The following is a 26,114-nucleotide window of genomic DNA, read 5'->3' as shown; positions in this document are numbered from 1 at the left end:
TACTACTTAACGATCAATGCACACTTTTAACTGCTAATATTGCCCGCAACACACTGCGCCGTGAACGAGGATTCGATTAGAACTACAAATACGCATAAAAAGTGTTAAAAAACTACAAACATGGAGGATATACGCGACCAACGGACAGGTAGAGAAAGGGGTTTGAGTGATAAATAATCAGTGTGTAACCTGATTAAAAACTATTTTTTAAATGTTATCCGCATTATATTCCATGTGCAGCAACTTTTATAATGATAGGTTTGGTCATTAACATTTAAATGCATAATTAAGCAAACACAAGAGCAGAGTTCTCGGAATGAAAGACTCGTTAAAGAACGTGCCTCTTGCTACATTTAATGGCAATATTGTACTGGTCTGGTGGACTTGGTTGAACAAAAATAAGCAATATTTTGTTGCTTAAGCTTATGTATTCAGTCATTATTCAATGGTATACTAAAAATCCATGTAAAATTCTTAATTCTCACTGTTCTCAGGTCAAATATTTACATGCGATTAAAATGCGATTAATTTCGATTAATTAATTACAAAGCCTCTAATTAATTAGATTAAATTTTTTAATCGAGTCCCGGCCCTAATATATATATATATATATATATATATATATATATATATATATATATATATATATATATATATATATATATATATATATTTAAAGGGATAGTTAATCCAAAAATGAAAATTCTGTCATTAATTACTCACTCTCATGTCATTCCAAACCTGTAAGATCTTCGTTCATCTTTAGAACATAAATTAAGATATTTTTGATGAAATCCGAGAGCTTTCTGACCCTGCATAGACAGCAATGCAACTGAAACATTCGAGGCCCAGAAAAGTAGTAAGGACATTGTTAAAATAGGTCGTGTGACATCGGTGGTTCTACCATAATGTTTTTTTTGTGCACAAAGAAAACAAAAATAACAACTTTATTCAACAATTCCTTCTCGTAGCTTCATAAAATTAAGGTTTGCTGTCTGTGTAGGGTCAGACAGCTCTTGGATTAAAAATATTTTAATTTGTGTTCCAAAGACGAACAAAGGTCTCAGGTTTGGAACGACACAAGGGTGAGTAATTAATGGCAGAATTTAATTAATTTGGGTGAATATCCCTTTAAATAACTTCTGACCATTACATCAAAGTCAACGTGTGATGTTTTTGGTCTAATTTAAAGCATATGCAGTAGCAGCAAATTTACAATGCGTTTCTCTATCCCTGCAGTTATAAATGTCATGGTGGACCCTGATGGGACCCTTGATGCTCTGACCAGCCTCGGCCTGACCAGTCCAACCACCCCCAAACCCAGAAGCAGTCCTGGCTCTCAGAGCATATGGGGGCCTCTACCCAGTAACGGAGCCCCTCAGCCGCCACCACCACCAACAACAACAACAACGATCATCCCCGGCCCAGACAAACCCAGCGTAGGACTCAACTTTAACCGCACACACCCCACCGGAGAAGAAAGTGCCATCGCTAGCAAATAAAAAAAACTTTCTTTTAGTAAACTGGACTAATAAAACTACATACTGTAATCTTTTATGTGTATGTATAATGTACTATGTGCCCTTCTACAGGATTCTGTATGAGGTCTGTTTATGTTTTACCCTGTAGTCGTGTAACCGTTAGGATCACACCTGTGTATCTGGACTGACCGCTTAGCACGGCTAAGCAAAACCGCACCAAAACACACACAGCTGCATGTGACAGGAAGCAAGTGGCCATCCAAACCTCAGTGAACTGCCAGACGGATCCTTAGTGAACGGACAAAAACAACTCCAGTGCCTGTCTGCTCTTCTCTGAGCTTACCTTTCTTTGATAACACATTCTGCAGTTTACCAAACTGAATACAGCAAACTATGCGCAAACTCATGTATTTTGAAATTTGTCTATTTAGATAACTGTCATTTTTGGGAAATGTTTAAGACGTTACATTTTTGTGCATTCAAGCTGTTCTAAATTAGTTTTTTTTGGAATGTAATGGAAATTTGTATCATTGGAAATTGAAATATCTGTTGCATAGTTTTGTAGTTTTCAATTACAAAACATAAAAAGAGAGGGAACTTGCAGACAAATGCATGGCATGCACTAACGGACTGGTAAACCGCACCCTGGCTAAATCGATTTTATGCTCCCTCGGTCAGCAAAGCTGAATCAGCCTTATGACTGTAAGCGTGTGTGTACTAACATTCTGCATACCTACTAGCCTTCTTCTCATCAAAGTGTTCCACCTCTCTGTGTGCGTTTACTGTTCCCTGTTTCTTTCCTTCTGCTGCTTGTCTGTATTTTTAGGAGGATGTTGGTGGAAAACCTGAACCACTTTCCTGGCCTTTCTTTAGAGCCCTGTAGGAAGAGTATAAGACATATAGTGTAACTGTAGACTTAGACGATAGTGCAGATTGGTACCTGACAGAATACATCCAGTGGGCTTTTCTGTGTTTTCTACATGTATTATGTCACTAAGTGCCCAGTATTTTCAGCTCAGTCTTTTGGTTTTTGAGGACAACAGGACTTGATTCATTGTGATTTGGTTTCTTTTTGCACATCAAATGCGTAATGTGAAATGAAGTAGTCGATTCAGGGCACTAAAACGATTAGGTCACCACTAATTCCCGCTGTACTCACTAAAAGAGGCCTTTTCGGTGGGACGCCCCTCTGATAAAACAACCTGTGTGACTCTGCCAGTGTATGAGAGGGTGGATGGCAGATAAAGTGCTTGGTACATCGATTTTTTTTTTCTCCCTTGTGTGGTTTACACATTGTGTATCATATCAGTGTTTTTTTCCCTTTTTATTGTTTTTAATGTGTTTTATTTATTTTTGTTTATTGTTATGGCACTTTTTTTCTTTTTTATATAATTTTGCATATTCTCAATAAAGGGGGGAACAGCATATTAAATACAAGTTTTTGTTTAATTTTGAGTTGGAGTTGTATGTTGTGTCCCGTGTCCAGTTTCTTTGATAGGGAAATATACTGTACAAAATAATGCATGTAGTATTTTTTATTTTTTTTACAAAATACATTCTTCAAATTGTATTGATAATGCAATGTGAATTATTAGTTAAAACACAACAGTAGTACCATTACACACATTAAACCAATATTTATACAAGAAGAAATTTAATTCTTTATGGTATATAATGGAAAGTCCTGTACAATACATTACTATGGATCCAGAGCCAAACTTTTCCATGACTTTGCTTGTTCTCTCTTATACTGCTCCAGCTCCTGAGGGAAAAAAACACAAGGAATATTTTTTTTCCCCCTTTAATACATTAAAGATGCATTATGAATGAAAGCCAGTTTCCGCCACTGGATAATGTCTTTTTTAAAAAAGGTAATTGCGGCTTTTTATCTTACAATTCTGACTTTTTTCTCCCAATTGCGAGTTAACATCTCTCTGTTACTCAAAATTGTGGGATACAAAATCGCAATTGCTAGTTATAAAGTCAAAATTGCAAGACAAACTAGCAATTCTGACTTTATAACAAGCAACTGCGAGTTATGGGACCTCATTTATAAAATTTTGCACAGAAACCATCCTAAATTTGATCTTACGATCATCTCTCAAATATGCATAAATGTGATTTATAGAATGAAGTGTATGCACACTCTAAGATCAAATCTGAGCGTACGCATGCTTTATTAATGAGGCTCATTAAGTCAGAATTATATAAATTTTGGAACATCAAGGTTTTTTTTCTCTCAAAATTGCAAGTTTATACTCACAATTCTGAGAAAAAGAATTTTATATCACGCAATATTGTCTATTTCTTGCAATTGCAAGTTTTTAAACTTCTGACTTTATGAGTTATGTTAAATCACGCAATTCTGAGAAAAAGGTTAGGATTGTTAGTTTATATCACAATTACAAATTTATAACTTGCAATTGCGAGTTTATATCACGCAATTCTGAGAAAAAAAGTCAGAATTGTACGTTTATATCACGCAATTCTGAGAAAAAAGGCTTGGCTGTGAGTTTATATCATGCAATTCTGACATTATAACTTGAAATTGTAAGTTTAATTCACGCAATTCTGAGAAAAAAATCAGAATTGTGAGTTTATATTATTTAATTCTGACTCTATAACTTCCAATTGTGAGTTCATATCACGCAATTCTAAGAAAAGTTAGAATTGTGAGTTTATATCATTCAATTCTGACTTTATAACTTGCAATTGTCACGCAAATTCTGAGGGAAAAAGCCAGAATTGTGAGTTTATATGGCTCAATTCTAAGAAAAAAAGTCCGAATTGTGAGTTTATATAACTCAATTCTGAGGAAAAAAAAGTCAGAATTGTGAGTTTATATAACTCAGTTCTAAGAAAAAAATCTGAATTGAGAGTTTATATAACTCAATTCTAAGAAAAAAAATTGTGACTTTACCACGCGATTCTGAGGGGAAAAAAAAGTCAGAATTGTGATTTTATATCAATTCTGAGGAAAAAAAGTTACAACTGGGAGTTTATATCACTCAGTTCTGGGATAAAGTTAGAATTGTGAGTTTATCAATTCTGAGAAAAAAGTCAGAATTGAGAGTTCATATCAGTTCTGAGAAAAAAAGAATTGTGAGAGTTTATATCAATCATTTCTGAGGTAAAAAGTCAGAATTGTGAGTTTATATAACTCAATTCTAAGAAAAAAAATTGTGACTTTACCACGCGATTCTGAGGGGGAAAAAAGTCAGAATTGTGAGTTTATATCAATTCTGAGGAAAAAAAGTTACAATTGGGAGTTTATATCACTCAGTTCTGGGATAAAGTTAGAAATGTGAGTTTATTAATTCTGAGAAAAAAAGAATTGTGAGAGTTTATATCAATCATTTCTGAGGTAAAAAGTCATAATTGTGAGTTTATATCACTTCATTCTGAGATAAAGTCAGAATTGTGAGTTTTTATCAACTGAGGAAAAAGTCAGAATTGAGAGAGTTTATATCAATTATTTCTGAGGTAAATAGTCTGTTCACTCAATTCTGAGAAAAATAAATATCATTTATATCATGAAACTTTATAACTCTTAACTGCGAGTTTATATCACAATTCTGAGAAAAAAGTAAGAACTGTAACCTTTTTTTATTTTATTGTGAATACTGGCTTCCATGGGGTATACCTTCTGAAAAACTAAAGCTGTAAACTTGTGATTCAAAGTCTTCAATAAGTAAAAAAAAGATTCAGTTAAGAGATATTTTTTCAATCATACATAAAAGCACAATTTAACATGTTTTACTCTAGAATTTTTATGTAAAAAAAGTGCAGTCTGAGCAAGAGAAAGTGTGTGCAATAGTGACCCTCTGCCACATGTTGCCTGATGATTGCAACCACTAAGCACTCAGCAATAACAGCCTGAATCAAAGTAGGTGAGAAGCTACTGGCGGGCAGTGAGTGTGAGGTACAGGGTAACTATCAGTCACATACTGTACTTAAAAGCAGTAAAAGCAGTCTGGAGGATCAGTTAATGGCTACAGTACAGTAATAACTCTGAGTCAGTTTTACTGCAGTGTTATATACACAAACATAACTAGAGGTTACTAGAAGACAAATATTTGCTGAAGGCTGATTTTACAGTGACAGTAAACATGCTTCTTGTACCTGGTCTTTCTGGGCTCTGATAGAGTCTATAAGGGGTTCACTGTACTGAGGGTCTTTGGCAGGATCTTTCAATTCCTTACGTTCCCTGGTGTTCTGAAGACAAAAAGGTCAGGGATCAGACAGACATTAATATACTATATTTTTTTTGTTTAAAGCAGGAAAACATACCTCAGGTGGGAAAACCCTTTCAAAAACTTTTTTCCAAAGGTCTAAGGGGTTTTTGGCATGAAGAGTCCCGATATCAACATCAGAGGTTACAGGCGGCCCTAGAAGATGAATTAATAAAAATATTTTAAACACCCACATATGAGTACATGACAAATTAATATATAGTGCATTATAATCAGGCTTATACTTGTGTTTAAAATTAGGTAATAAAAACAATGTATAACAATATATTCTGTAATAATAGTAAACTAATTTTAACATTATTAAAGGGATAGTTCAAGAAATTGTTGAAACAAGTTGTGTGTTTGTTTGTTTGCACAAAAAGTATTGTCGTAGCTGATGTCACATGGACTATTTTAACAATGTCCTTACTACCTTTCTGGGCCTTGAACATGTCAGCTGTCTCTGCAGGGTCAGAAAGCTCTCGAATTTCATCAAAAATATCTTCAATTGTGTTCAGAAGATGAACGAAGGTCTTATGGGTTTGGAACAACATGAAGGTGAGTAATTAATGACAGGATTTTCATTTTTGGGTGAACTATCCCTTTAACACAAAAAATCTTTAACCACAGCAAAAGCATAATACATATTTTACCAATCTGACTGAAGGAGTCAAAGCCTGCTGGAATGGCCAGAGGTTTGCTGGTGTCAGTAGAGACTGACTTTCTAAAAGAATAGAAGAGAATGTCATTTTTGTGTTAATACTGTGGCTAATAAACTTTAGTAATGAAGAATCTCATTTGTGAAGTACAGGAGAATAATAAAAGGTTCATACGGTCTTTCAGTCCCAAACGCCAGCTGATTAACAAAAGTCCTACTTTTAGACATGGTAGCTTCTGACTTGCTGCTGGTGAACTATAAAGAGCCAAAGAGCATACAAATATAACACTGACCAGAGAGAAACAGAAATGTTAAAAAAGTGATTTAGTAAAGCTTTGTTAAGCCATAGACAGGCTGGTACAGAGTTTTTTTCTGGGGCTATAAATTTATGTAGGTTATGATCCATGACAATTTTCAAAATTCTGTAGTATGAAGTCAGTCTTACCATTAATGAAGCTCCATAGAAGTGAGCTAAGAAGCGCAGAGTCTTACAAATCACCTTTCTCTTCTCTGAATCAAAGTCCTAGAAGGAAATGGACAGACAGAATTTTATTGATGAATATAATATTATGTAAGTTTGAATTACTTTTATTTAATGTTTGATTGGACCTAAAAGTTAGCTTTATAGTTTATATGTAATTTGAAAGAAATGCATTGTTTTGTATATTTAAATCAGAAAGACTTTTTTATCTCAGAATTGCATGATACAAACTCGCAATTCTGACTTTTTCCTTAGAATTGTGAGATATAAACTCATAATTGCAAGTTATAAAGTCAGAATTGCAAGATACAAACTCCCAATTCTAACTTTTTTTCTCAGAATTGTAAGATATAAACTTGCAATTGTGAGTTATAAAGTCAGAATTCCAAGATATAAACTCACAATTCTTTTTTCTCAGAATCTTGAGATATAAATCCACAATTGCGAGTTATATAATCAGAATTGCGTGATATTAAGTCAGAATTGTGAGATAAAACTCAGAATTCTAACCTTTTTCTCAGAATTGTGTGATAAAAACTTCGAAATTGCTAGTTAAAGTCAGAATTGCATGATAAAAACATGCAATTCTGACTTTTTTCCCCTGCAGATGATTACTGATTATGATTTTTTTCTTGCAACTCTGACTTTTTTTCTCAGAATTGTGAGATATAAACTATCATCCAATTTTCAATAACATCCAATTTTGATATGTTCTCAGAATTGTGAGTTAATATCTCACAATTCTGACTTTATTTCTCAGAAATGCGAGTTCATTTCTCAGAATTACAACTTTATTTCTCAGAATTGTGAGTTTACATCCCACAGAATATCAGAATTGTGAGATAAAAAGTAGCAGTTACCTTTGCTTATTTTTTATTCAGTGGCAGAAACGGGCTACCATAGAATACTGCAGAAAGTAGTAGGCTGTATGAGATTTTTTTTACCTGAAAGATGTCAAACTTGCTTCCAACTATGAGAAGAGGAACAGGGAAAGGGTTGATGAGCTCTCTGTCCTGTTGAAAAGAGACTGTTTCATGTAATGGACCGAAACATTCAATTTCAAGCTTCATTTATAGCAATTATGTTAGTCTCTCACACCGGATAGTCTTTGTGGAGGACTCGTTGTTTGCTGGATCTGGATTCTCCTGTCTTCTGGAGTGAGGCAGACACTTTTTCCAACTGACTTCGAGCTGAATCCAGCAGCCTCTCCATGGTCTCCCACAAAACATTGGGTTTAGACAGATCCAGAACAAGTACTACAGACAAAGAACTGCAAAAAACAAGCACAGCTGATTTGAATTTGTTGCATATGAAACCACAGAATAAAAATATAATTTTTTCCCAAGGAAAAAAGTGTCAATTGTGAGATTTTAAAAAGTCACAATTAATACATATATATATAATATAATATATATATAGTGGTAATGGAAAAAAAGTATTGCCAAATGCAAACTCACAATTCTGAGAAGAAAAGCCTGAAATGTAATATAGTCAGTTGAAGTCAAAAGTTTACATACACCTTGCAGAATCTGCAAAATGTTAATGATTTGACCAAAATAAGAGGGATCATACAAAATGCATGTTATTTTTTTATTTAGTACTGACCTGAGTAAGATATTTCACATAAAAAACATTGACATATAGTCCACAAGAGAAAATAATAGTTGAATTTATAAAAATGACCCTGTTCAAAAGTTACCATACACTTGATTCTTAATACTGTGTTGTTACCTGAATGATCCACAGCTATGATTTTTATTTTTTTGTTTTTTTTGTTTAGTGAAAGTTGTTCATAAGTCTGGTCCCGAGATTTGTCCTGAATAGTTAAACTGCCTGCTGTTCTTTAGAAAAATCCTTCAGGTCTCACAAGATCTGTGTTTTTCCAACATTTGTACTTGAACTCTTTCCAACAATGACTGTGTGATTGTGAGATCCATCTTTGCACACTGAGGGCAACTAAGAGACTGATATGCAACTATTACAGAAGGTTCAAATACTCACTGATGCTCCATAAGGAAAAAAAAAAGTGAGACGTAAACTCAAAAAAGTCAGACATATAAACTTTTAGTTGCAAAAAACAAATGAGCCAGAATTGTGTAAAAAAATAATGACCTATTTAAATTTTTATTTCATTGTGGAAACCAAAAAAAAAAAGAAGAAAAACTGAGAAATATAAATGTAGAAATCTGACAGGGAAAAAAGTCATAATTGTGAAACCTAAACTATCTAAACTGTGAGATTTTAAATCACAATTAAGAGAAATAACCTGATAAATTTTTTTGAGAAGAATAGTCTGAATTGTGAGATATAGTCACAATCATTTATTATTGTTATTTTTTTTAAATAAGCTTCCACATGTATACTACCTCAGTCCAATTTGAATTAAATGTGAATCGAGTCTGAATGAGGGTACAGTGTTTGTAAGTCTAACCTGATATTGTCAGCTGTGATGGGAATCTGCACTAGGTCTGATAAGGAAATTCCTCCTCCCAGTTCCCACAGGTGAGCAATGTCTTTAGGCTGAAGAGGAGAAAAACATACATTTATGAATCACTTAAAAAGGAAATTCATTTTTTCCTACAGCAAACTGAGGACAATATTCATACCGTATTATGCCCTCTTGCACGTCTACCAAAAGTGTACTCCAGTGCTAGAGTAGGTTTAGCGGCCTCATCTCTGGTTAAAAGGGTAAAACAGAAACATGACGTGAGGTGATAGGAAAACTTTAAAAAACGTACTTCAAGACATTCTAAACTTACCTATCAAGAAACCGCAGTAATATTGTTGTCTTACCCTAAAACAGAAATGCAATGTAAAATGTTTTTGTGTTGTCTAAAATATTTTTATTTGTTTGGTATTTGGACATACATTTTCAAACATTATCAAATCCTAGATTAGAGTGACATATTGAAGACATGAATACCCCTGCTTTACTGCCCATGAAGAAGACTGTTCTCTGTGTGGGAAAGTGTGCGTCCTCTTCAGCATCCTCTTCATCAGTCCTGTTCTCTCTGCTGCGCACTTCCGCTGCAGCAATATCCCATAAAGTATCCGAACTACGAGACAACATCATCTAAATATCAGTATCTGCATGTTTACTGAAGCAGTAGCTCGACTATTTCTCTCTCTGGGTAGCTTTCAAGCTAACTAACAGTGAAATTCGAGTAAACAATGTTGTGTATAATAGCTTAACCAGTAGCTTACCTTATTTTAGGCATTGTCGCGCTTTGTTTCTAAAACACTCAAATAGTTAACGCTTATTTTCATCGAAGAAACGAGTTTCGATTCAGTTTAGTCCTATACTGATGCTTGTCGACTGAAGGAGACGCTTCATTACCGTTGCGAGGGGTAACGTCACTGTTTGATGACGTAAGACATCTAGTGTATTATGGGAAATGAAGTATTTTCTTTTCTATTCCCGTTTCCCTGAAGCGTTCTCTCTTTCCACGCTTTCCAAGTTTATACTGACAAATATAGATACTCTGAAACAATATTTATTCGGAACTACATACATTTGAACTGAAAATGTTTCAATAGTGTTGGTTTTATTCAAATAAAAGTGTTTTTTAAAATATCGATTATTATTACTATGCCATTGTATAACCACAGTCTTACTACAATCACAATGGTTAAACTACGGTTATGGGTAACTAGGTTAATTTTCGTAAGGGATAAAACTAATAGGCCTAATATGATGCTGTTAACATGATCTTATTGTTGTATGAAATACCCACAAATAGTTTAGCTTTCCTCATTAATACAAGCATTCATATGTGACCCTGGTCCACAAAAGGGTCATTTTAAATTAGGATTTATACATATAGGACAATATTTGGCCGAGATACAGTACAACTATTTGAAAATCTGGAATCTGAGAGTGCAAAAAATCAAAATATTGAGAAAATTGCCCATAAGGTTGTCCAAATGAAGTTCTTAGCAATGCATATTACAAGTCCAAAATTAAGTTGTGATATATTTATGGTAAGGAACTAACCAAATATCTTTATGGAACATGATCTTTATTTTTGGCATCAAAGAAAAATCAATCATTTTGACCCATACAATGTATTTTTGGCTATTGCTACTTATGACTGGTTTTGTGGTCCAGGGTCACATATGACAAATTCACAAATGTATGAAAATAAGCAAAATAGCTAAATAATCACTGGTATTAAGTGGCTTTTTTGATTTAAAAGCTGTGAATGTCATTTTATTCTAAATAAATTCAAAAACATAGGGTACACATTTTATTAAACATTTATTGTGTATAACAGATTACTTACAGTCACATTAGGAATCTTGATACATACCACAAACAGTAATGGTACATTGTGGAGAAAATGAATCAATAATATGGAAAAGGTTGATAGATTCAGCTTTCATGTTGAGATTTTTTTTTTTTTTGGATACAGTCTACTATATATGATTTAGAGATATTCTATATACAAAATAAAGAACATAAAATAACTTTCACAGGCACACCAAGTTTAGCGTCTGACGAGGTAGTCACGTATCTTGAAGCTGATGATGCCCAGTATCACAAGCGCAGGCAGGAAGGCGTAGAGCAGGAGAAAGTCTTGTGTGTAACGCGAGAGAGCTCCAGGATAACCCTGATCAATGATCATATTCCCATTGTCCACCAGACATGATTCTGGGAAACCAGCTACAGGCGCTGAGTGAGAGGTATGGTTAATCAGAGGACATCCATGTGGACAACTTTTGCATTATATGTTAAAGAAGACCCCATGAATTCAAAAGTTAAGTTAGTCCATGTCTTATTAGCTTTAAATCAGACAGATAAAAAATACAGTCAAACTAAAAATGATTCAGATATATTTCCAATTCCATATATTTTTTACTAGTGGGTGTGGGACACTTGTGTAAGGGAGCATAGCAAAATAAAGTAAACTGTGACATATTATACCCAAAAATCATTCATACAGTGGACTACCAAATGAATTGCTAATGCAGCCTTTTATTGTATAAGTATTGCCAGTTGTCTAGTTTTTGGTTGATTGTAATCCATTACATACCTTTCTGTCAAAGTTATCTGACATTATCACAATTAATTTGTTCTGACACAGTTTAACTTGTTATAAGATTTATAAGAGTTCTTGTCATATTTTATTACCATTTTCTAAACTATAGCTAAATAAACTGTGATAATGTGAGAAATGTTAAAGGGGTCTGAATAAATTTTACTTTGACTGTATAAGATATATGATATATACTTTTGAAATGTAAGCATTTCATCTTCTGGGAAAACAGTCCAATAATATGGATGATATTTGACATCATGATGTAAACTACAATCTACTTGCTACTTTAATATGTGACCCTGGAGCACAAAACCAGTCTTAAGTCGCTGGGGTATATTTGTAGCAATAGCCAAAAATACACTGTATGGGTCAAAATTATTGATTTTTCTTTTATGCCAAAAATCATTAGGAAATTAAGTAAAGATCATGTTCCATGAAGATTTTTTGCAAAATTCCTACTGTAAATATATCAAAATGTAATTTTTGATTAGTAATATGCATTGTTAAGAGCTTAATTTGGACAACTCTAAAGGTGATTTTCTCAGTATTTTGATTTTTTTGCACCCTCAGATTCCAGATATTGAAACAGATGTATCTCGGCCAAATATCGTCTTATCCTAACAAACCATACATCACATGAAAGCTGATTTATTGAGCTTTCATGTGATGTATGCATCTCATTTTTGTACAATTTTACAATTATGACTGGTTTTGTGGTCCAGGGTCACATATGTATCGCTTCAAGTTCTTATTTTAATAAGAAAGACATAACACAGAAACTGTGCTTGTCAAGCCATTTCATAGGGTCTAATTAGAAGTATGCAGTAGTTTGAAGAAAATTATGATTTTTCTTACTGCAGGTGAAGTTCAGGCCGTAGAACTCAGTGACGATCAGAAGCTCACAGCCATATTTCTGGAAGGTTAGATAACTCAGCCACTGGAACACCACGGGCATTTGTTTAAAACTCCTGAAAAGATTAGAAAACACTGTTATGAAACTTCACAGATAAAGGTAAAGTCTAAAAAAATGTACTTTTAAATTTGTTTCTTCATATGAACAGATTTGGAGAAATTTAGCACTACATCACTTGCTCACCAATGGATCATCTGCAGTGAATGGGTGCCGTCAGAATGAGTTCAAACTACTGAGTTCATCAACTAAGGTCATGTGAAGTGAAAAGCTGCATGTTTGTAAGAAATCCATCAAAACATTTTTAACTTCGAACTGACACTTATGGCCAAAATATCATAACTGCCCATAATAACACTTCCTCCAGTGAAAAAGTCCATTCCCTGTTGTCCTCTTACATCGAAATCCACCGACATATTTATTTAGAAATGTTTAGGACAGTTCTCTCCTAATTCATTTGAGACACCTTTTCAACTAGAGAAATATTTTGGCCAGAAGAAACAGTTTAATGTTAAAAAACGTCTAGGCGAATTTGTTTATTATAAACAAGCAGCTTTTTGCTTCACAAGACATTAACTTAAGGACTAAAAGTGAGCTTATTATAAGCTGTTTGAACTCTGATTCTGATGGCACTGATAAAAAAACATACACAGACAAACCCAAATTAAACCCTGCGGCTCGTGACGATACATTGAGGTCTTAAGACACCAAACAAACGGTCTGTGCAAGAAACTGATCAGTATTTATATATATACATATATATTTTTATAGTTGAACATTGCGGTGGATCAGAGGTGTAAAATGATATAAGTACTGTTCATTTTCTTACTGTTCAGACCAATTGTTTGGTGTCTTAAGACCTCAATGTATCGTCACGAGCCGCAGGGTTTAATTTGGTTTTGTGTGTGTTTTTTTTTTTACTTTCAAAGCCGTGGAGCCCATTGACTGCCATTATATGACTGACAGACTGCAACGGTTTGAGTTAAAAATCTTTGTTTGTGTTCTACTGAAGAAACAAAGTCACCTACATCTTGGAGCAAAAAAACAAAAAAATTAAATTTTGGGGTGAACTATCCCTTTAAGGGTTTGGAACGACATGAGGGTGAGTAATTAAGGAGGAACTATACCTTTTATACACTGACATTGTACATTGATATAAAAACCAACATAGTATTATGTTATCTAATTGATAGGAATTTTATCCCATTTATAATGCAGAACATAATGTTTTCAATACACATTACGACAACGCTGAATAAATCAGTAATTTCTTCACCTTAGAAATCCAGATCCCACCATAATTCCAGCTACATTGAGTAGAGCGACCCCACTGTTCACCATGTTGGTGTCTTGAACGACCCCCAACAAGACCAATGTTAAAAGTTCACCTACGATGTGAGGAACCATAACCACGGCTGAAAAACATGTGAAGCGCATAGGATCTGGGTTCATGCCAACAGTCCTGAAACACCAAACCACACACAGAGAAACAGCATGAGGGCTAGATCCAAAAACCAGCAACTTTTATTTGATTCTGAGGACATTCCCCTCAGATTTGAACTATAGTTACCCTAACCGGAGCTCTGATAAACTCAAGTAGCTCACACTAACACACACCCATACTTACCAGTACAAGAACGAGGTGAAGATGAACACACTGATAATACTGAAAGGCAGGATATGGATGATGTAAGCCAGAAACATCTGCCACTTCTGGTACAAGCCATCTTTGCTCTCCTGGTCAGCGATGGCTCTTAAAGCAGGAACTGTTTAAAAAAAAAAATTATATTTTCAATCAGAAAAAAATGGCACTATTTTTCCCACACTTATCAAGTACTATATACTTATTTAAACTGCATAAAAGTGAAAATACAGTAGCAGACATGACTTATCAATTATGTGTTATCTCAAGTACTCTAAGTTCAAGGTTAATAAAAAATCATGGGCATGCTGGAGCTATCAGCTCTTATCAGCCAGGAACTGATATCTGATATAAAAAGCACAGAATTGATTTTGATAAAAGCTCTGACTTTATTTAAACATCATGAACAGTTATTTTAGTATCATCATTACTATAGTGCTTTAGTATAGAATTTACTAATATTTTGAATCAAAGCTTTTTTTCATTTTATTTCATTTTTCATCTTATTATTTTTTTAGGTTTAGTTTTTATTACTTTTAGTACAATTGTGTAGTTTTAGTGAATATTCCTTAAGTAATTAAGTAATATTACAAATAAGAATATTACAAAATGTTGTCTTGGCTGTCTTTAAAGTATAATTAAATTTTTTTTAGATTTGATTTCAGTCAACATGTATTTTATTTTAATTAACAAATGTTTTTAATAGTTTTAGTTAACGATAACACTGCTTTGTTGAAATGCAATGCCACAACTATTTTTCTCACTATTTTCCAAACCTCAAAAATGTCTTAATATTGGAATATAAAAATTTGTACATAAATATTTTTTCGTAAGTATTTTTTTTTCTTTTTGAGTTATGTTACCTGTGTATACGATACTCACATAAAGCCACAGCATTCAACATGCCGGTATAAGGTGAGGCACCCATGGATTGGTAGATAATGCCGATTCGGTCTTGCACAGCACCTTTCGCCACATCCTTATCCAGCCTCATGAGAAAAAAAGCAATAAAGAGGCCGTAGATGAGATTCTGAGAGAGGCGCATGAGAATGCCCATCCTGTCACGAGACATATTACGCACGGTCCGCCTGTGAAAGAGAGAAGGAAATGCATCAAAAGTGTTTCATTAGGTAAACTATGTACTTCAAATGGTAACAACTAAATTAGCTGCTTTGATGTTGTTTATTTTAATAATCAGGTCAGGGAAAATTGGCTCTTTTGAGGAATATTTTCACCCTTTACAGTGTTATTTGATTAAAACATCTAGAAATAAGACTTAAGAATTGTTTTGGCAGTTTTACCTCAGGAGGACATTCAATTTGGACATGCAGTTGGGGGACTCTTTGCTTTTGAATGGGATCATGGGTTTGTCTGCTCTCTGGCAGCTTTGCTCGATCCTTTCCAGCATGTTTTTATAGATTTCTGAGTTCTGGTAGCCTGATGTGATGTCATGCATGCGGCTGTAGGTGGCGGCTTCCCTTTCACTGCTGCGTGTGTCCACAGAGGTCAGATCAACTGTCAAAAAAATTATTTTATTTTTATGTATTTTTATTTTTAGTAGTATGGACACATGTCTTTTTTTACATAATGAAACCAGGCTATTTCATTCAGGTTCAAGCAGGTCTTCAGACAACTTCAAAAGTCCTACCATAAAAATCAAAAGGGTTGCAGTATTCAGGACACTCGTATCCAGAGCTGCTGAAGAAATCCACCATCTCATTAGGCTGCCCACAGAACACCAGTTCCCCTCGGCTCATGATTGCTATTTTGTTAAAGATCTGCAGATATTTATACATCTTTCAGTTTGTATCATCAGGGTTATCACAATGTAAAATATAATGTAAAATACATTAATTTAACATCACTATCACTTTAATTCTCTTAGATTACTGTATTGAATTATTATTATGGTAACACAATAATGTCCCATTAGTTTGTGTTAGTTATTATATTAACTTCTATTAACTAATAATAAGCAATACATTTGTTATAGTATTTATTAATCTGTAGTTAATAAAAACAACTTCTTGTTGCTTGTTACCGTTTTATCCTTTTTTTAATACAAAAAAACAAAGACATGTTTTTTTTTGTATTTATTATTACTATTTTATTTTGACATAACTTAATTAATTATTATTATTTTGTTCTTGCTGCTTGTATGTTTTTATCCACCTTATTTATTTATTTTTTGTTTTAATTAAGGTTAATATTCTGACTTATTTTTCTGACTTATTATTTATATTTAAGTTTGAGCTACATTTTATGTATAAGAGGCTATAAGTAAAATTATTACTTTTATTATTACTATTATTAGGGGCCAAGCACCGAAGGTGCGTAGGCACCTATTGTATCCGTTACCGTTCTTTTTCTTCCGCTCTGGAAATCTATGGCAGCCCATAGAACCGCTTGCGGGAAAGTTTTGTAATTTGGCATTTTGTAAATCTCAACATTAACCATAGCAAGTTTGGAGTCTCTAACTCAAACTCTCTAGCGCCACCACTTGTCCGAAATTTCACTTTCTTTTTTTTAATAACTTTTGAACCGTAAATTCTTTTTTTCTCTGAATACTTGGGTCATGCCGAGTCGAATGAACACCAAAATTCAAAAATCGTAAGGTTTAGTTTTTTTTCTATAATTAATTGTTTGTAAAACCTACTTTTTCGAACTCGTCCTAGACGGTTTGTCTGATTGTCACCAAAATTGGCTCAGATCATCTTCAGACCATGCTGGCACAAACTTATGGAATTCAAGTTGATTGGACAAACCGTTCTCGAATAACGTGCTAATTAATTCTACGAAAAGCGTTCAAAAATGAATGTGAGGCCATATCTCCGCAACGGTTTGTCATATTGAGACCAAACTTGGTGTGTGTGTTATAATATGCATGACCTGAGGCTACCTGCAGTGTTTCGTCACAGTGCCACCTAGTGGTCAGGAGATATGAAAAATGGCTATTTTTGCTTATAACTTTTCAGTGCTTTGCCAAAAAATCTCAAAGCTCATCCCGTTAGATTCGGAGGAGCATGCCGAGTCGAACCATATCCAATTTTCCCATGTCAGCCATTTTGGGTGTCAGCCATTTTGAATTTAGCTTTAAAATGCTGTATCTTGACGGATTAGCGTATCGTTTCGACATTAATTACAAAAATGTTCGGCACTATGCCCTGAATGTACATAAAAAGTTTGGGACCTTGTGGTCAAAAGTTATAACGAAATTTCGAAAAATGCTAATAACTTATGTGAAAAATGGCTAATTGTAATGAAATTGATCTCAAAATATTCCTTGGGTCAGGCGGAGAACATTGGTACCAATTTTGCCAATTTTGGCCAAACTTCCTGTCCGCCATTTTGATGAATGTAGAAAACCTACTTTTTCAAACTCCTCCTAGACCGTTAGTCGGATTTTCACCAAATTTGACTCGGATCATCTTCAGACCATGCTGACCAAAATTATGGATTTTGTGTCGATATTCAAAACCGTTTTCATTTAACGCATCAACGAATTTGCAGGTAAGATGCCAAAGCGCATCTGAAGCTGTATCTCTGCAAAGCTTTGAGACAATTGCACCGAATTTTGTATGTGGCATTATCACCTCACACTGATTACACCACATCAATTTGGTAACAGCGCCACCTATTGGTCAAGAGTAATAAATCATTCATTAACTATTAATTATAAATTGTCCAAAAATGCTAATAACTGTAGACAGCATTCGCCTATTGTAATGAAATTAGTCTCAAAATATTCCTTGGGACATGCCGACAACATAGATACCAAATATGCCACAGTTGGTCAAACTTCCTGTCCGCCATTTTGATTTATGTTGAAAACCTACTTTTTCGAACTAGTCCTAGACCGTTAGTCTGATTTTCACCAAAATCGAGTCATATCATCTTCAGACTGTGCTGACAAATAGTTATGGATTTCATGTTGATAAATGAAAGCGTTTTCGTACAGCGCCTCTACAAATTTTAGGCTTGATGCCAAAATGATTCTGAGGCTTTATCTCTGCAAAGCTTTGACATAAAGACACCAAACTTTGAGTGTGCCTTTGTCCCCTCACACTAAACACACCACATCGATTTGATAACAGCGCCACCTGTTGGTCAAACCTAATAAGCCATTATATCATATCAGTAGGCATTCTACATCATTTTTCTGTCGTTTTGACTAAAATCATCCTAAAATGGCTTCTTTTCACTTATTGTTGCAGTTGGTTTGCTGTTCCTGCCATCCTTAGCTCCTCATTTTCCCCTTTGAATGCTTGGCCCCGTAATTGCTGCTTGCAGCTATATTTATTATTAGTATTATTAGTATTATTAGTATTATTATATACTTCTGTTCAAAAGTTCGTTTTTTAAGTTTTTTTTTAAAGAAGTCTCTTATGCTCACCATTTATTTGATCAAAAATACAGAAAAATGTAATATTATGAAATATTATTGCAATTTAAAATAACACTTTACTATTGTAATATAAATTAAAATATAATTTATTTTTGTGATGCAAAGCTGAATTTTCATCAGCCATTACAGAAATCATTCTAATATGCTGATTTATTATCAATTTTGGAAACAGTTGTTCTGCTTAATACAGTATTTTTTTAGAACCTGTCATACTTTTTTCAGGATTCTTTGATGAATAAAACATGAATAAGAGCAGCATTTATTCAAAATAGAAATCTTATCTAACAGTATAAGTCTTTTCTGTCACTTTTTTTTATCAATTTAACACATCCTTGTTGAATAAAAGTATTAATTTCTTTCAAACAAAGAAGGAAAGAATTGTACTGACCCCAAACTTTAAACGGTAGTGTATATTGTTATAAGAGATTTCTATTTTGAATAAATGCTGTTCTTTTTAATCTTATATACATCAAAGAATCCTGAAAAACACTATTACAGGTTCCAACAAATCTTGTTTCCAACACTGATAATAAATTAGGATATTAGAATGATTTCTGAAGGATCATGTGACACTGAAGACTAGAGTAATGATACTGAAAATTCAAGTTTGCACATCAGGAATAAATTCTATTTTAAAGTATATTAAAATAGAAAATCCCTATTTTAAATTGCATTTTCTGTACTATTTTTTCTGTATTTTTAATTAATTAATTAAACACAGCCTTGTTAAGCAGAAAAGACTTCTTTAAAATACATTAAAAAATCTTACTTATCCCAAACCTTTGAATGGCTGTCTATGCGTTATAAATTATATAATTAAATTATTATACATTATTATAAAAATATAATCATTGGTATTTTGGTCCTTTTGGGCAGAAGAAACATTTTTAAAATGATATTAATTTTCCATTATTCTAGCACAATAGGCCTTCAGGTTAACAGCCCTGAGCATTAGCCACTGCAACGGCCATCTTTGCATTTAAGTGTTTCAACAAAAGGAATTCCAGAGGCATCCACTATGTCTGCTCACCCTGAAAAGTTCTGAACGAGGCTGATGGATAGTCACTATGACTATTCGATCTCTTCTGGCCAGCTCAGCCAGCAACACCACTATCTGATTAGCCGTCATGCTGTCCAGTCCTGTGGTCGGCTCATCCAGGAGAATCACCTCTGCCGAAAATGCAAAAACAGGAGAAGAAATAAAACAAATGAGAAACTTTCCACAAAGTCTACTTTCTGCCCTTTGAGAGACAACTTTGAGTGTCTTCTTAATTCAAGTAATTAAAGCAATTAATAGATTTCCCTTTGTCTAAAGTTAGAGCCAAATTAATTGGCTGATGAATTCATTTACTGCTTGATTGGAGAAGGCAGCAGATGAAAGCCACTTATAATTACTGGTTTGTGTTGAGTTTGGAGTGGCCTCAACTAATCCACAGTCCACGGTCCCAGGAGACCCAGATAAAGGATCCAACGGGACCCTCATAGACCTTGGCTTAATATTAAAAATGTGATAACCCTGTCTGCCACTTTTAATATTCTACTTCAGTCCCTTTCACTCATTTGTCCATTCCTCAATAATCCTTCGAGGGGCTTTGGGTCGCTGTGCTGGTCGCTCTGCATTTAATGTGCAAGCGAGGACATGAACACACTACACTGTGTTTGTACTCTATACATAAACAAACATTATGCTATTATGGGTTATTATTAACAAGTCTCAGGCAGGTCAGAGGGCAGCTCACTTGGGTCCTGAAGCAGCTGGCTGGCAATGGAGACCCTCCTTCTCTCTCCACCAGAAATGCCTGGGAAAATACGGCCTCCAACTACGCTGTGAGCCACATGTCCCAAACTCAGCTCTGCCATGACTGCAGCTACCTATAACAGATCAAACAGGGATCAACTTAATACAAATATCAATGGTGTCTCTATCATAACTTTATGAAAATTTTCTGTATGCATTTCATTTTAAGCAATTTTGGTGTCCATATTTCCATATATGTGGCCATCTGACGAATGTCTGTGGAGGGAATGAGCTCACCTTCTTTTGTATGGCCTCAGAAGAGTGTTTTCTCAAAGCAAGCTGAGCAGTGTATGTCAGAGTCTCCTCCACAGTCAGATAGCTCAAGAGATTGTCACTCTGAGAGAGAAAAAAATATTATGTATGAATTCAAAATAAAGCTATATTTTTCCACATCAATGCAAGGGGTCTCCTTACACATGTATGTACAAAAAATGCATACAAAATGCATGTTATTTTTTATTTAGTACTGACCTGAATAAGATATTTCACATAAAAGACATTTACATATGGTCCACAAGAGAAAATAATAGCTGAATTTATAAAAATGACCCTGTTCAAAAGTTTACATACACTTGATTCTTTAAACTGTGTTGTTAAAGTGATAGTTGTTTATAAGTCCCTTGTTTATCCTAAACAGTTAATCTGCCTGCTGTTCTTCGGAAAAATCCTTCAGGTCCCACAGGTTATTTGATTATTCAACATTTTTGTGTATTTGAACCCTTTTCAACAATGACTGTATGATTTTGAGAGCCATCTTTTCACACTAAGGACAACTAAGAGACTCATATGCAACTATTACAGAAGGTTCAAATGCTCACTGATGTTTCAGAAGAAAAAACGATGCATTAAGGGCCTTTTTGAATCTGAAAATCAGGGTAAAAGTAACTTATTTTGTCTTCTAGAGAACACGTAAGTATCTTCTGTAGCTTCTGAAGGGCATTACGAAATGAAAAAAATTTATATTTAGGCAAAATAGGAAAAAATTACACATTCTCATTCCATTCAAAAGTTTACACCCCTGGCTCTTAATGCATCTTTTTTAGTGTGAAAAGGATCTCAAAATCATACAGTCATTGTTGATATTTTATATTTACATTAACAATGTAATCAATATGCTATTTATTTAAGTTAAGTATTCCAAAATAATAACTCAAGGCAGCAACAATTAAAAAATATATATATTTTATTTGTGAACTTATATTCAGTTATTCTTTTATAATTAACTGTTTTGAAATTTTCGGATCATCAGTCATCCAAGCTTGGTAAATATTGGTCACAGAGGATTTACTTTAAATTTCACTAAAAACTCTCACAGATCATGCCATTTAAGTCTTATTTTGCCATAACAAAGTGGTGATATATAAGTGTGAGTTGTTTATGTATTTTTATATTACTTTTCCCATTATTTTGTTTATTCACTAATTTTGTAAACACTAAACGCGCACAAGAACAAGAGCCAGGTTTTTTCGCATGAACCAAGCACAGCCGAACATAACCAGTCATTTCCAATCACATTGCGATGGAGGCATTGCCTCCTCTCACGTGAATTTCCCCCATTCATTTATAAAACTATGCTTTTAACCACAAGGCTGAGAGCTGTAGATCCAACAACACAAGTGTGCAATTTTGTTTGTGAATGGTTGTTGAAACTTGATGGTTATGTGAGGTGTGCATGTATCAGTAGGTAGAGGACCTGTGCTTTGAGTTAGTTGTTAATGAATTATGGCGGACATTATCAACACTTACAACACTACACAATTTGTAAACTTTGCTCCTAATTTTAAATTCTTATCTGTATCTTCATTTTAGGTCTTATGTTTATCTATTCCTTTTAAGATGAGTCAGAAGGTCGTTGAGTTTGTGCGTCATGTCTGTACCGGTACTTGTTGTGCAGTGAAGTTCACATGTCTGAAATTGGATTAGAAACAAAAATACTATAACCTCTACTATTGAGGGGGGAAAAAAGTTGAAATACTGAAAAGTAAGCTCTTCTTAACTTCACATACCTTTAGCTCATGAGACACATTTAATTACTGGATTAGATTTATAGCTTCTTCGCATCTAAATTTAATCTGTAAAAATGACCTGCAATAATAGCCGCCTCTCCATGCTTATTTAATTTTCCGGAAGATACACATGAATAGCTCAGAAGAGTAATGTAGTGAAGTCATGTGTAACGGCTAATTTCAATTTAACTCTACAGATGAACTTTTATGCAAACTTTACTGTGTTTGTGTAAGTTTGGTTGTGGCAGACTTGACCTTTAGTTACCTAGCCAATGGCTTTTCATCTGTATATACTTTCTACAGTTGACCAAAGTTCAGTCACATGTGGCCTGTGATATCTAAACGCACACACACACACACACACACACACACACGCACATTTACAGTGCGCTGTGGGTTTATTCAGTGTATTATAAATTCTACTGTGTAATTCTGTTCACTGTGAATTTGTCTTCGAAAAACACTTAAAATCAAGGCTGGGAATGCAGGATGACTGATTCCAGGAAGTGAATTTCAATTTGATTTTCATTTTTTTCCCCACTTGTTTTGATAGTGGTATAATAGGCTTTGCTAATATAATAAAATGTTAACTTATTTGTGGATCGATGCATATTAACGTCTGCAATAGTCTTCAATTGTCACACTATTTTAGATTTTTATATTCATATTCTAAAAAAAAAAAAACTCACCTGAAGCACATAAGAGAAACAGTCTTGAAACTGCTCTGTTTTTAGCTTTCTTCCATTTACAAAAACCTCTCCAAGGAGTTCACCAGAATTCCCAATTTGTCCTGCTATAGCATCTAACAGAGTGGTTTTTCCAGAACCTTGAGAGAAAGAGAGGTCAGTGAGCTTATTAACCTTTTTATAAAATATCATATGACACTGACATTTATAAATATATATTTTTTTTTAACCTTGTACATTGCCTTGTTTACATTGTCTTAATAATGCATGTACAAAGAATAATAGTCAAAAGAGCTGTGAGAATATGATTTATGGCATTTTTATTTTGTTCTTTTGTTAGTGGTCATGCTCTTAAACTCTTTAAGTAAATAAAAGGACTGTTTTTATATAAATTTCATGATTCTATTCAATTTCTATTCACAAGCTTGAAATTCAATTCCGATTCGGTATCGATTATTTTGGATATGCATCAGGTACAGTACATGGCAAATTTTCTCAAGGAAAAGAAATCTCTCAACTAATGCTGTAAAATATACATGAGAGTCAGATGCTACTACTACTAATACTATAGGCTAATATTAAAAGTTAAAATGAACTGAAGTTTTCATAATAATAATTGTAATACTAACATAATTATATTTCTACTGTCAAAGACAGATTTATTCAAAAATACATTATATATTGAAGAACAGTACAAATTCTAATGAATATGTTATACAGTGCATATATTAAGCAAAATGTTCCTCTCTAGAGTTCTTTTTTCTAGCTGACTAACAAGTTTATGGTCAGTTCTCTTGAACTGAGGCACTACATCGATCTGTCACTCCACGCAGTTTTTTCATGCACCTGTCAAGTTTGAGATTTTGGGCTTTTTGGTTTTTCATAAAGTGTTTTTTAGACTAGAGGAAAGTGTTTCTTTTATAGCACTTTATCTATTTGTGTCAATAGATTTCAATTACAATGCATATTTTTAACGGCTGTTTTCTCAAAATGAGTTTTTTCTCCTACAATGAGCCATAAATCTCCACTTCAGTAACACACACCAAACTTTACATTTGTATTCCTGTCTATATCCTGAAGGTTTTTACAGCGGGATTTGTTCATATATAATTTGCTTGATTTTATACAACATTTTATTCCCCATTTATATGTTTGCAATTATCAATGTAATCAATCAACTGGGTATGTAAGGTGATAACTATTAGTTAATTTTTTAACCCTATTCACCTGCAGTGTCTCTCCTTAAACAGTGCCAAAATGGCATTTGTTGTTTGAATACTGTACTAACATGGACAGAATTTGAAATCTGAGACTTTGTTTCATAACAAAAGTAACAAAGCACAAAGCTTATCGCGATTTACTAGATGGGAGGCGCACTACAATGTTCTGTTCATTAACTGAAAACATTTAAGAACCGAACATTTCGTAAAAATAAGAATTGAATAAAACCAAATCAATATTTTTTACTCTGTTCTAATAAATAAACAGAAAAACAACATTCCTTAAAATTTTGCCATTCACTGTCAGGCTACAATATTGTTGTGAATTACACAAATGTCATTATCATTTTTTTATTAATTTGTATTTCAGCTTTATGTTTAGTTATTTAAGTACACCAAGTTATAAATGAGAAATGTTGTTTTTGCAACCAGCTGAAATATATATATATATATTTTTTATATTTTTTTTTTTTTTTTTTTTCATTTAGTGTATTGAAGTGTTTTGAAAGTGGCATAATATGTTTGGCAATATAATAAAAAAAAATTAAATGCCTGCACTCTTATTGACTAGTGCTGACTAAACATGGTTCATCAATCAGAACTTTCATATCATGTACTCAATACTTCAGTACATTAAAAACCAAGTACTTTTGTACTTATACTTAAGTAAAATGTACTCTCTGTCTAAAAATAATAAAGTGGTCCTTCCTAAACTTTGAGAAAGATTCATTACTCATTATGTTAACCTTTCAATATGATATGACATTGACATTTAAAGAAATTACATTTTAAGCCTTACATAATGTAAGTTTACGTAGTACAAGAATGAACCTTGTTCATTCTGATGCTTACTATTTTAATGCATGTGCAGTAAAAACTGAAGTGAGAAAGAAATCAATAAGCTTTATTAACCTTTTGATATGATATACACTGACATTTAAAGAAATGGTATTTTCAGATTTACGTAACATAAGACTATTTATTATGTAAAGCAACTTATTAATTCCAGTGTTATTTTAGTAACATCGAGACACCAACAACGTTTTTTTAATATTTCAAACCAGTTTTTATATTTTAATTTTAGTTCAAGTTTGAGTAATTCCATTGTTTTTCTCATTGACTGTATGTCTATTATTTATGTCTATATAGTTTTTATAATTTTTTATTTTTGGTTATTTTAGTACATGAAGTTAAATGAAATTAAAATGAGAAATGTTGCCTTGGCAACTAGCTAAACTAGTTTTTCTAATCCTTTATTTCATTTAGTATGCTAAAGTGTTTGGATAGTGGTATAATACTTTGGTAATACAATAAAATATTTGTTTATTTGCAGATGAATACATACAGTACTAAATGTCTGCACTCTTATTGACTAGTGCTGGCTAGAATTATTGCTAAACATGGATCATCAATCAGAACTTTCATATCATGTACTTAATACTTCAGTACATTAAAAACCAAGTACTTTTACTCAAGTGAAATGTTCTCTCTGTCCAAAACTAATAATGTGGTCCTTCCTAAACTTTGAGAAAGATTCATTACTCATAATGTTAACC

General features: G+C 33.5%; 3 protein-coding genes across 3 annotated transcripts in view; 1 reads left to right on the top strand and 2 right to left on the bottom strand.

The window, feature by feature from the left end:
• The window catches only part of cep170aa (centrosomal protein 170Aa), a 49,705-nt gene extending 46,814 nt beyond the window's left edge, over positions 1–2,891 (top strand). The window contains 1 exon segment of the mRNA XM_073834641.1: positions 1,193–2,891. Coding sequence (XP_073690742.1) covers positions 1,193–1,502 — 310 coding nt within the window. The 3' untranslated portion in view covers positions 1,503–2,891.
• Positions 2,892–3,001: 110 nt separating this feature from the next.
• On the bottom strand, positions 3,002–10,194 carry dync2li1 (dynein, cytoplasmic 2, light intermediate chain 1). Its single transcript, XM_073835085.1, has 13 exons — positions 10,057–10,194; positions 9,776–9,908; positions 9,612–9,646; positions 9,459–9,528; positions 9,284–9,372; positions 7,951–8,122; positions 7,797–7,865; positions 6,817–6,894; positions 6,547–6,626; positions 6,367–6,437; positions 5,772–5,869; positions 5,604–5,696; positions 3,002–3,243 (listed from the first exon to the last, which is right to left on the bottom strand). Exons 1-13 carry the CDS (start codon positions 10,068–10,070, stop codon positions 3,181–3,183), a joined length of 1,065 nt encoding a protein of 354 aa, XP_073691186.1. The 5' UTR covers positions 10,071–10,194; the 3' UTR covers positions 3,002–3,180.
• Positions 10,195–11,086: 892 nt separating this feature from the next.
• The window catches only part of abcg5 (ATP-binding cassette, sub-family G (WHITE), member 5), an 18,073-nt gene continuing 3,045 nt past the window's right edge, over positions 11,087–26,114 (bottom strand). Inside the window, exons 3-13 of the mRNA XM_073834083.1 lie at positions 23,342–23,478; positions 20,884–20,982; positions 20,588–20,720; positions 19,879–20,018; positions 16,092–16,221; positions 15,745–15,958; positions 15,326–15,531; positions 14,429–14,567; positions 14,078–14,263; positions 12,747–12,859; positions 11,087–11,524 (exon numbers count right to left, since the gene is read on the bottom strand). Coding sequence (XP_073690184.1) covers positions 11,340–11,524; positions 12,747–12,859; positions 14,078–14,263; positions 14,429–14,567; positions 15,326–15,531; positions 15,745–15,958; positions 16,092–16,221; positions 19,879–20,018; positions 20,588–20,720; positions 20,884–20,982; positions 23,342–23,478 — 1,682 coding nt within the window. The 3' untranslated portion in view covers positions 11,087–11,339. The remainder of the gene's footprint in view (positions 11,525–12,746; positions 12,860–14,077; positions 14,264–14,428; positions 14,568–15,325; positions 15,532–15,744; positions 15,959–16,091; positions 16,222–19,878; positions 20,019–20,587; positions 20,721–20,883; positions 20,983–23,341; positions 23,479–26,114) is intronic.

This window comes from Garra rufa, chromosome 2 (genome assembly GCF_049309525.1).
Source record: "Garra rufa chromosome 2, GarRuf1.0, whole genome shotgun sequence".
Lineage (NCBI taxonomy): Eukaryota > Metazoa > Chordata > Actinopteri > Cypriniformes > Cyprinidae > Garra > Garra rufa.
The sequence above is the reverse complement of the archived record's forward strand: the minus strand, read 5'-3'. Positions and strand labels throughout refer to the sequence as shown.